The following is a 15,681-nucleotide window of genomic DNA, read 5'->3' on the forward strand; positions in this document are numbered from 1 at the left end:
GGAAAGAATAGAGTTGGAAGATTAAAATTTGAATATTATAATTCACATGTTATTATATTTTGAATATTATTGTAATCTTATATGTACATGTAAACATCACTTTATTAAATTATTAAATTATAATGGTGCCAAATCATTTTTATATTTATATGCACATATATAAATATTTAAGCCGAGAGGCTTTCTACAGTGGCAGCAATTTTCAATGTAAACATTTTTCATTTTGAAAAAAAATTGACGTTCATTTACATGTCAGAGAAACAAAATAGAAATAGACTAAATATAATTATAATTAAAATCGCGAAAATTGCAGAAGAGGAAATGGAAGTAAAAATGAGGCAGATCAAGAGTCATTTCCTCACGCCTCTTAGGCTCACATAAATATGCGATGATGAAAATTATGAGATTATGAAAATAGAAGCCTCGAGAAGGATATCTCTCGGCTTATTTTATACATATATATAATATATATATAAGCTAGTTATTAAAATAATATGATGAAAGATCAAAAATCCTTAAAGGTACGTTTTACATTTTAATTATTTTATGTTTTTTCAAATTATTTATTTATATAGCTCATGCAGGTCCCACAAGTGTATCCTGTTTCAAGTTGCTAGATCCTCAACCCATCTGCCCAGTGATGGTGATGCTCCTGTGCCTAATTCTTTTCTCACAATGCTTCCACCCCTTCGACGTGTTTCCTGTACGAAAATTCTCCGTAATTAAATCATATTATCATAACAAGTTATAAATACTTAACGGCTAACCACCTTTTCAAATCCTTGAATTTGTGATAAATAATCAACTAACATATTATCTTCACATGAAATTATAACGACTAACCTTCTTACCATTTTGCAAGATTATAACAGATTAAACTATCGACTGACTTCACGTGAACCTCAACGGCTATATTTTAAATTAGGTCAAAAATTGGGATGTAACAGCTTTGCTGCCATCCAATGATCAGCCTTGGGAGTGTGAGATGTAGTTGATTGCAAAGCTAATATCAAGACTAGTAGCAGAGAGGTAGATAAGGTTGCCTAATAATTGCCTATATGTAGTATCGTCAACACGAGGAGAATCAAACTTCGCTGATAACTTGAGACCTTTCTCCATGGGTGTAGATGCAAGCTTGCAATACTGCATACGGAATTTGTCTAATAGAGCCCTGACATATTTGGACTAAGAAATAAATATACCAGAAGATTGTTGCCAAACCTCAACACGTAGGCAATAATGTATGAGCCCCAAGGTCAGTTATATCAAAACACTAGAATAAACTCTATTTGATTCCCTAAATCAAAGATGTTGAACTACCAATGATGATCAAATTGTCCACATAAATGACTAGAAGGATGATGTGACTGTCAGTACTCTTGATGTACAAATTTGAGTTTGAAGAACTCCTCTGGAGGCCTTGGTCACTGAGGTACTTATCAATTCTCATGTACCATGCCTGAGGGGCCTGCTTCAAGCCATAGAGAGCTTTCACTAATATGAGAACCTGATGTTCTTTACCGACAACCTTGAAACCAAGAGGTTGTGTCATGTAGACCTCTTCTTGTAGGTCACCATTCAAGAAAGCACTTTCAACGTCCATCTGATGGACCTTCTAGCCAAATCCTGCTGCCATAGCTAGGACTAATCTAATTGTGCTCATCTTCGCAGTAGGAGGAAAGGTCTCCTCATAATCAATGCCCTGACGCTGAGAAAAGCCCTTTGCAACTAAACGATTTTTGTACTTATCCAAAGTACCATCAGATTAGTATTTGATTTGTAAACCCATTTGCAGCCAATGGGTTTCTTCCCTAGTGGAAGATCAAAAAGGACCCAGGTGTCATTCTTCAGCAGACTCTAGTGTTAAGATGTTATGGCCTTTTCCCACTCTGGAATTCCTTTAACGTCAAAATATGTTTGAGATTCAAACACACCGTGAATGTTGGCCATAAGAGCAAAATTAACTAACTTTGTAGGATTGCTCTTTTTCCGAGCAATTCTCCCATCAATAAGCTCATCATCTCAAAGATCGGCAAGTGTCTTAGCCCACCACTTAGGCCAGAGAGGAGAATGACCAACATTAGTATCAGGGGATGCTCTATGATCAGGGTCGTCATCAAAAGACTTTGGATCAAACTCAAGCAAAGCATCGACAAATCTAGGTGATCTTGCAGGATAAGTTGGAGATGTCTGTACAGGGATCACTAGTATAACTGGAGCTTCAGAAGCTCTTACAGCCCTCCCATCAAGTGCACCTCATGGAAGCCTAACTCCCAAATCATGAGCCTTCTTAGGCTACTCTACTAGATCAAGACCAGGAGAGGAGAATGACCAACATTAGTATCAAAAGATGCTCTATGATCAGGTTCATCATCAAAAGAATCTAGATCAAACTCAAGTGAAGCATCTACAAATCTGGACGATCCTGCAAGAGAAGTTGGAGGTGTCTATACTATACAGGGATCACTAATATAACTGGAGCTTCAGAAGCTGTTGGAGCCCTTCAAGTGGACCTAATAGAAGCCTAACTCCCAAATCATGAGCCTCCCTAAGTTGGTCTGTTGGATCAAGAACAAGAGAAATAGGCATGAATGGTCCTCACTGCTCATCAAAGACTATGTCATGACTATACAACAGATGAGATGTCTCAATGTTGATTAAGCAGTAGGCTTTGTGAAGACTATTGTATCCAACAAGCATGAGTTTTTGACTCTTGGCATCCAAGTTGATGTGTGACGCATCACAGATCCAAACAAAAGCAAGAGATCCAAAAACCTTCAAGTGGTTAATTTTGGGCTTGCAACCTGACCAGGCCTCTTTCAGAATCTTACCTTTGACTACCACTATGGATGTCTGGTTCAAAATATAAACTGTAGTGTTAACTGCTTCTGCCCAAAACTTCTTCAAAACATGTATGTGTTCGAGCATGGATCCAGCCATCTCGGTGATTGTTTTGCTCCAACGTTCAACTAGACTACTCCGTTGTGGTGTGTGGGGTATGGTTAACTGGTGTTTAATGCCATGAGCATCCAAGAAGCTAGAGAATTCATTAGAACAAAATTCCCCCCATTGTCTGACCTAAGAGTAATAATAGATTTCCCAAAATCTTTTTCAACTAAAGAATTCAACTTCTAAAATACAGTAAATGCATCTGATTTCTTTATAAGAAAATGTACCCACATTTTTCTACTGAAATCATCAACAAACAACAGAAAATACCTAGACCCAAGAACACGAGTGACCATAGGGCCACAAATATCAGCATGAACAAGCTGAAGTACCTAAGAAGCTCGCCATGAATCACCATTGGTGAAAGGTGTGCAATGTTGCTTCCCAGCCTGGCATGCATCACAAACTCCAAGCTGTTGAGTTTAAATCTCTAGTAAATCGAGGGCAAGCTCTTCCCGAGCAAGCTACAAGAGATAATGCACATTTAAGTGCCCATATTGTTGATCCCAAAGTGTGTTGATAGAAGACCGTCGAACATTCATAGCTAAGCCCTGAGAATCACAAAATCAATAAGTCGAAAAAGACCATGATCATAAAGATCCACTACAACAATAGACCGGGTCGCCCTCCTAGTGATGGTAGACTAATGTGAACTGAAGGTAACATCCAACTATGGAGAGTGTCACAGCAAATGACTGACTAAGAGTGGATTTAGTTCCATCCCTGGAACAAAGTAAACATTGAGGAAAATGAGATTCCTCCCAGCAAACTGAATCTTAATGTTGCCTTTACCGACAACGGGTGTACTCTTCTTTGCCACCAAAAATAATGCTCATAAAAGTAATGCTTGAATTTGATAATGTCTTTCACTTCCACTCTATTGTGAACTCTCAATTTAAATTATTTAACAAAAGCATTATATATTAAGGTGTTTCTAATATTTACAATAGATTACAAATGGATAACCATTAAATAATAATCTATAATAATAGAAGCTATCTATTATCGTAATAATTTATGCAGATAAAGATGGATATAATCAGTGTTACCTAAGGACACATTTCCAACATAATGACCTATCCTGGAAACAGCTATCCCAAAAACTCAGAAACATCCGAAAACTCGTCCCCTGACTGCTTATTAAAGTAATGCTTGAATTTGATAATGTCTTTCACTTCCACTCTCATGTGAACTCTCAATTTAAATTATTTAACAAAAGCGTTATATATTAAGGTTCTATAATGCATACAAGCATGTTTTACCCAAGTTTTCATGACTATTTAAAATTCCCCTACAAATTTTAAATTTTAACCTATTTTTTATATGGTTGTTCCCACAGTCGTCCCCTACTCCAAGAAAAAAATTCGTCCTAGAAACTCATTTCCCTATCCCCCCATTCTGGAAATTTGGGGTAACAGAGGATATAATGTACCCCTCCACAAATTTGTTCGTTTAGTATCTTGATGACATATTGATTTTTGTAAAGATAATGAAGTGCATATGAGCAATTTTTAGAAAGTTATCCAAACCATATGCAAATATAAGCTTTATACTATGTTGCAAAAGATTTCATACCATGTTGGAGAAGATTTTCTTTGCCATGAAGTAAGTTCGCTGCTTGATCTACATTTTAGTTCAAAGAGTATAATTCATGTTTATCAAGACATTTTGAGCAATTTAGGAATGGCTAAAACCAAGAACCCTCAAAAAGTATAATTTCTAGTTATATTTTTGATAACTATGAATTTTTAGTTTTATTATTTATAGTTTTCAATATATAATTCATGTTGACCTATAAATAATAAAAATATAAATATAAGGTTTTCAAAAATTACATATTGTCAATGGGCCCTTGGTCTACCAATCAAGTTGAAAGGTTCTTAAAGAGCCCACTATTGATCAAGTCTCGTTGACTACGGTGGCTCCGACATTGAAAAGGGATGAGGCTAGGATCGTGCCCTAGGCGAAATTGGCGGAATGGATACCCCTTAGTCCTTGGCTCTTAGCCGAAGAGGTTCAGCCGTAAGGCTCGTACTCCCATATCGGGTAGCTACAAATATTTTGTGGAGGACCTCCATCAAAAATATATATATATTGAGTTATCATTATTAAAACTTGAAAGTATTAAAATTCAATATTATTGAAATTTTGTAATTAAAAGACGTACCCAACCCAAAACGAAAAACCAAATAAACACAAGATCAAAACAAAAATAGAAACCTAAAAAATGGTATAAAAATATAAACTAAAAAACAAGGACAAAGACAAGCAGTCAAATAATCTTGAGGCTGGCTTTTAGGGAATACATTTATGAGCTCATCTAAATTTATTGAGAGAGAATATTTACATTGACTAGCTTAAACAAAAAGTAAAATCTGCCAATTCTGCCATTGCCAAGTTGTCTAAAGCTGATGCATATCTAAGTGTGGACATTGAGCTAAAATAGTAATTAGCTAGTCCCAATCCTAATGCAAACCCATTGCCATGTTACTTCTCTGGCCACCTCCATTTCCTTACACAGCTTATCCTTCAAAATGTACTCTAACATGATAATGTACTAGAGATGGTCTAGATAGTGGCAATAAAAATGAAGCAGGGCTCAGAACAAGTAGTGATGGAGGCAACCATGGTAGATTAGCAGATGGTAGTGTTGGCTGGGTTGTTGGCAAGTGGGCTTGTCATAGTCATGGGCTACTCTAAGAAGGCCACAATGTCAATCACTAGGCGAGTAAGCTCCAGTCTCACCTGTTCTTGTGTTTCAGTTTTTGAGTTGTCTCTCCATTAGATTTTTAGTTTTTAGTGGAGATTGTCCTTACTCTTACATGTCCAAGCATTCAGCCCATAGTGACACAATTTACTTCAGTAGCTACCCAACATAGGCCCTCCTTTATAAATCACACAAAAAACATGCAATACAAAGTAGTCTTCTAACGTCAACCCCACACTCTATCTACCAAGTAGCCATACAACATGGAGGCAGCATACTTACCTCTGAGAATTTGGACAGATGGAACTAGTTGCTAACAATACTCACTAGAAAGTACAATGGAAATGTTCTAAAAACAAAGCAAAAAAGATAATAAACATCAGAAGAAAACATAAGTCCCCAGACCCCCTGCTTTTTATTTTTTCTTTCTGTTACACCTAAAGAAAGAAGATGACATAATTACTTGCTTTAGATTGCACCATACATCGTTCTGTTATGTGTTTCCACTATGATTTATTTTAAACAAATATTTTATATATTACTATCATATATCAAACGATACATGAGAGAGTAAAGAAACCAATTCTTGCGATTTTCTCACTTGAGTTCTACACACTGCAACCTGAAAACCATTTCCCCTGGATTGCATTCCCAAATCCAGAGTTCCAAAATCTTGAACCTTTCAGAAACTCTTAAAAATGAGCTGGAAAATCCTAGATCATCATTCTCCCAGAAGTTCCATGTGCTGGAACTCAACTTTCAACAATATTTTATAAGCTTCAATCCTCTTTTTAGGAGGTTCTGGAAGATTTCAGTTTTCACGGGAGCTTCTTGCAGTTTCTTTAACTCTACAACAAAGCTTTGACCAATTACTGACCTTGTCAACCTGTCTCCAACAATTCAGTTTCTTAAGTTTCCCATTTTCAGATATTTTTGAAATCTTAAGCTTTGGCAAACCTAAGCCCGTCCCAAACATGATAACAATTGCAGTCACAACAAAGAATCCGATAGAGCTACACTGAAAACTTAAAACCCAAAGATGTTTGGCTTAGTCTCCTTGTTTGCCGCGCCTTTCTTTGCTTGTATTTGTCTAGCATCCATTCAAAACTTTAGGGGTGGGGATGCAGGTGGGTAGGGGGGTTTCTGGGTATGTTCAGGTACGTGTGTGTAGAGACACAGACACAGAGATATATACACATACGAAAAAATTAGAAATAAACAGCATTGTGAAACTAAATCATTTGATAGTATGATACTTTGTCATTGATCAATTTCAAATGCCAAAGCTAAATATTAAGTGTCAACTTAATAAACCTTAAAGACACAATAACATCATGAATTACACATATTATGCAAACGCAAAGTTGTAGTGTACTTCAAAAATCAAACAGGGGTTTCAAAGGAACGCCCCCGGCAGGGTTGAGGCACAATGCCCCTCATGGGATCCCAGGGCAGCACCTAGGGCGTATTCATTGTCACAATACAGGGCAGGGTCAAGGGGCAGAACCCTGCTGCCAAGACCGATTAAGACCTTCAAAACCACACAGAACTCCAAGGCGCACATCATTTATTGGCCTCATAAAGGGGCTGTTTTAGGTCCATGAAAGGACCCTTCAAAAACCAATTGCCCTTCAAAATGCCAAAATGGAGACAAAATGTCTTGCAAACAAAATAGCAAACAACGTAATATGCTTTTAGGTTGAATGGCCTCACTAAGAACTGTCTTAGGGTTTCGACTAAAAAAACACTTTTAATGGGTTTTTTAAGTCACTTTTGGGACTTGCACATGGATGTGCACCGGTGCACTCTAGATGCGCACATGGTGAGCACCACGAACTGTGGATAAGCAGGTTGCACATCCACAGTTTGTGGTGCAACAAATGAGAGGACCCAGAGTGCACTGAGTGCATCCACAGTAAACATCCAAACTGGAGTGAATCCACATCTGATGCACACCAGCAAGGTGTGCATCCTGCAACTAAGGATTTTTACATCAGGCCTCCCAAAGCAAGGCTTGCAGAAATTAAAGAACACAGTTTCATGCAACTGCATTGAACAATGAACAGAATAGCCCTACAAATCCATCTTCTTATAAAGTTCTCAAATGATCAGGGGGTTGGGAATTTTATATGATATCAAAAGCAAAAGAGGAACCCTTGACACTGAAATGGAAGGTCCTAGGTTTGGGTCCTAGCTGTTTCAAGGAAATTTAACAATTCACTATTGGCACCAAAACACACACAGTTATCATACATAGTTGAGATCTTTGGTGGCTGGAAAGTCGACACAAGAAATAAGAATACTATTCTCAGAAGCTTCCAACACAATAGCATAACTACTTACAAAGTCGATGACAAACAAACTTTAAAAAAAGCATTGGAATTATTTTTTAATAATATAAGAACGATCTGCAACATTGCAGCGGCTTTTAACTTTAATCAAATTTGCAACCAAAATTACACAAATTTAACTTAGACCACAAAAAAAGTGCAACCAATTCTATACAAGTTCAATACTAGATGACACAAATCTACAAACAATACTAAATGACTTAAAATAACAGAAACTTGTAATAATTACAACATTGAGATAATTTAAAACAACTTAAAAGTGTAATCAAGATTTACCAGACAACACTAAACAAATCTGACCTAAAATAATATGAACTAAATACTTGAAATATTGTTTTTCATTTTTAAACAGCAGCGGCTCCACTAAAATAGGAAAAGATTCTAATTTATCTTTTCCGGCTAATTATATATTTGCGTGGAAACACTCCCACTGCTTAAAATTAAGCCAGATTTGTCTTTAAGCAGCTGCATGGGGACATGGGGTAACAGTCCATAAATGACTGCAACAAGTTCTCTAGATGAAATTGTCTGAAGGATATTATAGAAGTATACATGACTGATCTTCAGTTTAAAAAAATGCACATGTCCAATTTCACACAGAACCACAAGAAATTGCACTAAATGCAACTCAAAATAAGAGAAATCTGTGAATCACTTATTAGAAATTAATTTAAATAAATATCCAACAATATTATAATTACAACATTTGGTTAATTTAAAGCAACTTAAAAGTGCAATCACGATTATCCAGGATAACACTAAACAAAGTTAGCCTAAAATAACATAAACTAAGCATTCTATAAATGGCTGCAACAAGGTTTCTGGATGAAAACTTCCTTCAGAAAACAATATCATAAATACGCATGTCCAATTCCACACAAAACAACAAAAAATGTACTCAATGCTACAAAAAAGCAACTTAAAATAAGAAAATATTGTAATTGGTACTATATAAATTATAAATAATAAACTCAACCTAAAATGACAGATATGTGCAGCTCACAAGACACAAATTGTTACGTTCATAATAGATATCCAATCCATCCTAAGCAATTTTTAAATAGCAATTTGTAATTAATGCTGTAAGCGAAAAGAGTAATCACCAATTCAAGGGTTTAGCTTAGTTGGTTGAAGTAATGAGTTCTCGTTGTAGAGGCCCTGGTTCAAATCCTAAGAGGGACATCTTTGTGGAATTATAAGTTGTGGCTCTTGGTATTCCATTGGTTGTATTTGTCTCATTGCAAAAGATGGATTCTAAGTTTTGACTTTTGGTCTTCCTGTTATTGTTTCTAGTGTGGTTGCTCATAAGGAGTTTGTATTTGTCCTGAATAAGCGGTCTCGTATTATTGCTCAAATGAACACAAAGTTTGTAAACGATCTATAATATAAAAAATGTGCAATCACCACAACACACATTTAACCTAGACCGACAGAAATTTGTAACAGACGATACACAAATTTAACCTTCAATGACCGAAATTCGAGACCAACGATACCAAATTTTTCTTTACATGACAGATGTTTGTATCATTTCATCAACAGTTTTACCTCAAAACAAGTAAAAATTGCAATTATCAAAACAGTGATACACATTTTGTTTGACAAAAATAATTGGCAAATCAATCGACATATGCAACTTAAACTTAAAGAAAACTGCAGTTAGCAACCGCAAGAGAAATTTGAATAGCTGTTACACTTATTTAATTTACAGCAATTTGCAATCGACGATATACAAACTAAATTTTAAATTTCAGGTAATTGCGGCCTATTCTACACAAGCATGACTAAAAATATTAGAAATTACCAATCGGCACCACACAAATATAGCCTTAAAAAACTAAAAATTGCAGCCCACACCACAAAATAGAGCCTTAAACAAAAAAATTCAATCGCAACAACGCTTCACTTCTATACTCCAAAATGATCAAATTTGCAACCTTCAACAGACAACTTTAAATTCATATAATTAAAATTCGCAACAACTGATAACAAAGTTTAGCTTCAAATCAGATTCTTACAATCGTAGCTCTACAAATGTAACTTATAATGGCACAAGATTGCAATCGATCCTATACAATTTAAGTTGCCAAAAGAAGGAAAAAAAATCGAAACCTACTAATGCAAGACTAACTTGAAATGGAAAAACTTCAATGCATCAAATTTACTTCAAACGACGAAAAGTAAAACCTATTCTACCCAAAGTCAACATAAAAAGCCTTAATGTGCATTGCGTACCACAAAAAGATTTGCTCAAATGCCTGAAAAATGAACCTAAAGCATGAATCACTTATAGCTAGACATACTATTTTTGAATAAAATCCAAAAAGAGCTCAAATAACATTACATTGCTCCCCTTCCACACTTGATACACGCGCTTGGCCATCCGCCTCCGCTTTAATACTAATCTCACTAAACAGTCTTCCAAAACCGCTAAAATTCATCGTTCCTTCATCCTCCGCTGCTCCAAAATCCCCCGCCTAACTCCTAATCGCATTTCTCGCAATGTCAGTTACCAAAAACGCTGTCGGTTTCCCTAAGCATCGAGCGCCGTATTGCAATACCAGCGCAGACACGAACTTTCAGCCGACTGTCAAGTGCTGCGAATCTTTAGGGGGCTTGCCAGATCCAGGCAGAGAGATGGAAGAGAAGGGCTCAACAATGGCGGTTTTGCTCTGCGAAGAACACGAAAACCGTGGTTTTCTTGAAACTGCTAAAGTGAGTAGCTTGGCCTTGAAAAAAAGGGAATATTTTCTCTACAATGCAAGATGCTCGTTATTATTATTATTGCTACGTTGCTCGAAATGCTCTGGCGTGGTGTTTTGATATTGTTGTTCAGGTTGCCTATATTTTTGTAAATGATTTTCTTCTGTCTTTTTTCCTAAACACGGTACTTGACAACTAGGTGAAGTAATGACTGTGGACTGCGTCTTCTTTTTACAGTATCTTTGTGACCACTGTCATGTCATTTCTATTTAAAATTGAGGACTTCTTTTTAAATAAATGTTGTTGAGCGACTAATTTTGTCACCTATACGATGAAATTGGTTTATTTCACTATTTTATGTTATTTATAGTTTGATTTGTTTTAATGTATTTCATAATTTAAAATGTCTAATAATCATTATGAATCATGAGTTTATTATGAACAAATATATAATATTTGATAAGGAAATTGTGTATCTAATTATTATTATAAATTATTGAATTTAATATGAAATGATATAATGTTTGATATCTAAATTATTTTTAATGTAAAACTAGTATAGATATATTAAAAAATGTATGTAAAGAAATGGTGATCTATTATAAAATGATTAAAACTAATTATCTAAAACCATTTATATTTCTATATTTTCATTATTTATTTTGCACTCACATAAGATTTTTATTTTGATCTCTAAAAAATAATTATTTATATCTCCAAAGTTTATAATATAGGTAGTTTTTATTAAATTATTTTTTCAAAAATACTTTATTTATAATAAATATTATGATTTTGACATGATCTCATCTCATCTTTTGTTCTTCTTGTTCTCCGGCATAGTGATGATTTAAATGGTTGTCAAATTTAACCTAAAATGATAAATGTTAGCATTAACACACAAACACCATCCCACTCCATCAAAATATCTATTGGCATTAATAATCATAACCAATATTAGAAGATTTAATGAATTTGAACATTAGAATATCTAATAACTAGCTTATATATACCTCTATATATATTACGCCGAGAGTAATCGTTCTCGAGGCGCCTATTTTCATTTAATCCCAAGGTTATTTTAATCACAGTTGGGATTTATGAAAATGAAAATAGGCGCCTCGAGAACGATTACTCTCGGCGTAATATATATAAAGGTATATATAAGCTAGTGGCAGTCGCGGTGCAATAGGAAAAATATTTACTTTTTATTTTTTATTTTGATAAGGTTACTATAAAATTGTTAATTAATTTTTAATTAGAGTTGTATGAAGTTACTATAAAATTATGCTTCAAAAAAAAATTTTTAATTTAATATAAGGAGTTTAACATAGAATAAAAAAATATTTTTTATTTTTGGGATATTGTAATGTAAAATGTTATAGTCATACATAGATATATGGTTAGGGACAAAGTTACCATTATAGTTAATGTTAACCTTAGGGATAGAATTAGGGTTAGGGTTAGCATTAGAGTTTGGGTTGGAGTTAGGGTTAGGATTTGAGCTATGGTTAAGGTTAGGGATAGAGTTATGGTTATGGTTATTGTTAGAGTTATGGTTAAGGTTTAGATTAGAGTTATGTTTATGGTTAAGGTTAGGGTTAATGTTATGGTCATGGTTAAGGTTAGGGTTAGAGTTATGGTTATGGTTATGATTAGGGTTAGTGTTAGGGTTATAGTAAGGCTAAGGTTAGGGTTAGGGTTAAGGTTTGAGTCAAGGTTAAGGTTAGAGTTTAAAGGGTTAGGGTTTGAGTTAGGATCAAAATTAAGGTTAGGGATAAGGTTAGAGTCCAATTATGGTAGAGTCAAATCCAAAGTTAGAGTTATGCTCGTGGTTAAGGCTAGGGTTAGACTTATGCTTATAGTTAGGGTTAGGGATAGGGTTAGAATCCAATTATGTTAGAGTTAGAATTAGGGTTAGAGTTAGGGGTAGAGTTATGCTTATGGTTAATGTTAGGTTTAGAGTAATGCTCACGGTTAAGGTTAGGGTTAGAGTCATCATTATGGTTATGGTTAGGGTTATAGTGGGGATAGGGTTAGGGTTAGGGTTTGAGTCAAATATATCTTTTAATTTAATATAAGGAATTTAATTTAGATTAAAAAAAAAAAATTGGGATATTGTAATGTAAAATGTTATAGTCATACGTAGATATATGTTTAGGGACAAAGTTAACGTTACAATTAATGTTAACCTTAGGGATAGAATTAGGGTTAGAGTTAGCATTAGGGTTAGGGTTGGAGTTAGGGTTAGGGTTTGAGCTATGGTTAAGGTCAAGGATAGAATTATGGTTATGGTTATCGTTAGGCTTAGGCTTAGGGTCAAGGTTAGGGTTAGGTTTAGGGTTAGAATATGAGTTAGGGTTAGAGTTTGAGTTATAGTTAGGGCTATAGTTTGAGCTAGGGGTAGACAGAGTATTAGAATTCTAGTTAGGATTAGGGTTAGGTTTCGGGTTACGGTTATGGTTATGGTTACGGTTAAGGTTAGAGTTAGGTTTAGGGTTACAGTTATAGTTAGGGTTAAAGTCCAATTATGGTAGAGTTAGATTTACAGCAAGAGTTAGATTTACAGCAAGAGTTAGGGGTAGGGTTAGGGTTAGGGTTAGGGTTAGAGATAGGGGTAGACAAAGGGTTAGGCTTAGGGTTAGGGTTAGGGTTAGGGTCAAGGTTAGGGTTAGGTTTAGGGTTAGAATATGAGTTAGGGTTAGAGTTTGAGTTATAGTTAGGGCTATAGTAACAAAACAAGCTACTATATTGAATCCAATTTTATAATAAGCTAATAGATATGCATCTCCATTCTGATGCATCGTCATGCCTCATTGTTTCTTCAATTCTCTAAAGCCCAAAATTGCATCATGCTACCATGCATTGCCTTTCCAACATTTCCTCACTCCACAATGCTTTCATGAGTCTCTAAGACCCAAAATTGTGCCACATGGAGGGGGTTCACACCTTTTGTGCTATCTGCTTCGTTCGTTGGGAGGAATCTCTTCACTACATCTTAGTCATCCATTGGAAATAAAGCCAATCTTGATCGACGAATGTGACTTAATTCTTCATTGGGAGGAGTTTCCTCGTTCCATCTCAATCATCCTTTTTGAGGGGACAATCTACATCGACGGTGTGACTTAATCCTTCATTGGTGAGGATTCACAATGCATCTATGCCGTCTATTTCGAGAGGAAGACCTTCATCGATGACCATCATTCATTTTTGGGGAAACGAAATTCCCCCTTATGGTCAACCTTACATTTTTTTGTGGGAGGTTAACACATCATGTTATCCCTTTTCGCAGTTTTCTGCCAGCGACATGAAAGTCTTTCCTCTTCTTTCCATGAGTCTCCATTCTAGCGCCTCCTTACGCTGCATTGTTTTTTCGATGCTCTAAAGCCCAGAATTGTATCATGCTACCACATGTCACCTTTCTGACATTTCCTCACTCTATAGTACTTTCGCGAGGCTCCAAGACCCAGAATTGTGCCACGTAGCGGGGGTCCCCACCTTTCGCGCTATGGTTACAATTTAGATTTTAGGGTTATGGTTAGAATCAAGGTCAATTCTAGAGTTTATAAAATATTTAGAGTTAAGATTAGGGATTAAATATACATGAGGGTTAGCATTGGGTTGTATAATAGTTACAGTTAGGATTATAGTTAGATATATCATTTAGATTAGGTTTTAGTCAAGGTTTAATTAGACTTAAGATTAGGGTGAGGATCAAGGTGAAGTCTACATTAGGGTTCATATCATGGTAGGATTGAAACTAATGTTAGGGTTAACATTGAAATTATGATTAGGGGTAAGGTGAAGATTTATATTTGGTCATGATTGTGGTTTGTGCTAGGATTAGGGTCTAAGCTATGATTAATTTTATGATTGTACCTTTAGGGTTAGGGTTTTGTTTAAGTTTATGATTATGGTTACAACTATGGTTTATGGTTCAAGTTTAAAGTTGGGAATGTGATTAGGATCAAGGATTAGTAAATTTTTTAAGAGTTCGGTTATAGGTTTACACCATGGTTAGGACCTTGGGACTAGATTTAGAGTTTAATATCATGGTTATCCCTATAGTTAGGTTTAGGATTTTGATCAATATTCTGGAGTTTGTTTTTACATTATGGTTAAGGGTTAGATTTTAGGGTTAGGACTATAACCAATATTAGTGTGTAGGTTTTTTGTTTAGATTATGGTTTGGGCTGAGATTTTCGTTATGATTAGAGTTTAGAATATCAATAGGGATATGTTTTAGTGTTATAATTATAGTTTAATGTTGGATTATAGTTAGATTGTACATCATTGTTGGGGCTAGGGCTAAGGTAGGGGTTGTTGTTAGGGTTAACTAAGGATGACAATTAGGATGGTTTATCTTTTCAAGTAGAAAAAAAACCTCATATTGATTGAAAAACAAAGAAATTATACTTCGAAAATATTTTTCTATGTCATAATAGATTCATTTATTTTAATTATTCCATTAGTTAATTAGTTGTTTGATGTTTCAAAGTAAACATGGCTTATTTTATTTAAATTTAAATAATATTATTGTTTTGAACTGAATTTAGCTTAATTGTTAATGATCATATTTATATTTCTAATATTAACTCCAATTTGGTCAAAGACCAAATATATTTTTGGTATTTTTGTAAATGAACTTGCATAACACTTCCGTATTTCAAAGTTAATAAAATATCATTTCTATTGTCTTAGATTTGAGAGTAAGTATATTAAATAATTAATAATAAATGAACATTATGATTAATATATTTCTAAAATAAAAATATATTACTTAAAAACTTGTTTACTTTAAATGAGTAAAGTACTCATTTACTTGTAAATTTTTAAAATAGATATTAATCTACATATATATAAAATATTTATTCTTTTTCCTATTTGCATACAAATTAATTAAAATCTAAACTTTAAACTACATAAATATTTTTAAAATATATATCCATCAATAATTAGTTTAGAATAAAGTAA

At 34.6% G+C, this 15,681-nt stretch overlaps 1 protein-coding gene across 3 annotated transcripts in view; it reads right to left on the minus strand.

Moving 5' to 3' along the window:
• Window positions 1–10,504, minus strand: part of LOC149579649 (protein S-acyltransferase 8-like) — an 85,639-nt gene extending 75,135 nt beyond the window's left edge. For all 3 annotated transcript variants that reach the window (XM_089786306.1, XM_089786326.1, XM_089786315.1), the window contains exon 1: window positions 10,352–10,504. In XM_089786306.1, coding sequence (XP_089642432.1) covers window positions 10,352–10,390 — 39 coding nt within the window. In that variant the 5' untranslated portion in view covers window positions 10,391–10,504. The remainder of the gene's footprint in view (window positions 1–10,351) is intronic.
• Window positions 10,505–15,681: the final 5,177 nt, after the last annotated feature.

This window comes from Cupressus sempervirens, chromosome 1, assembly GCF_028749045.1.
Source record: "Cupressus sempervirens isolate cs-2001-9-10 chromosome 1, ASM2874904v1, whole genome shotgun sequence".
Classification (NCBI taxonomy): domain Eukaryota; kingdom Viridiplantae; phylum Streptophyta; class Pinopsida; order Cupressales; family Cupressaceae; genus Cupressus; species Cupressus sempervirens.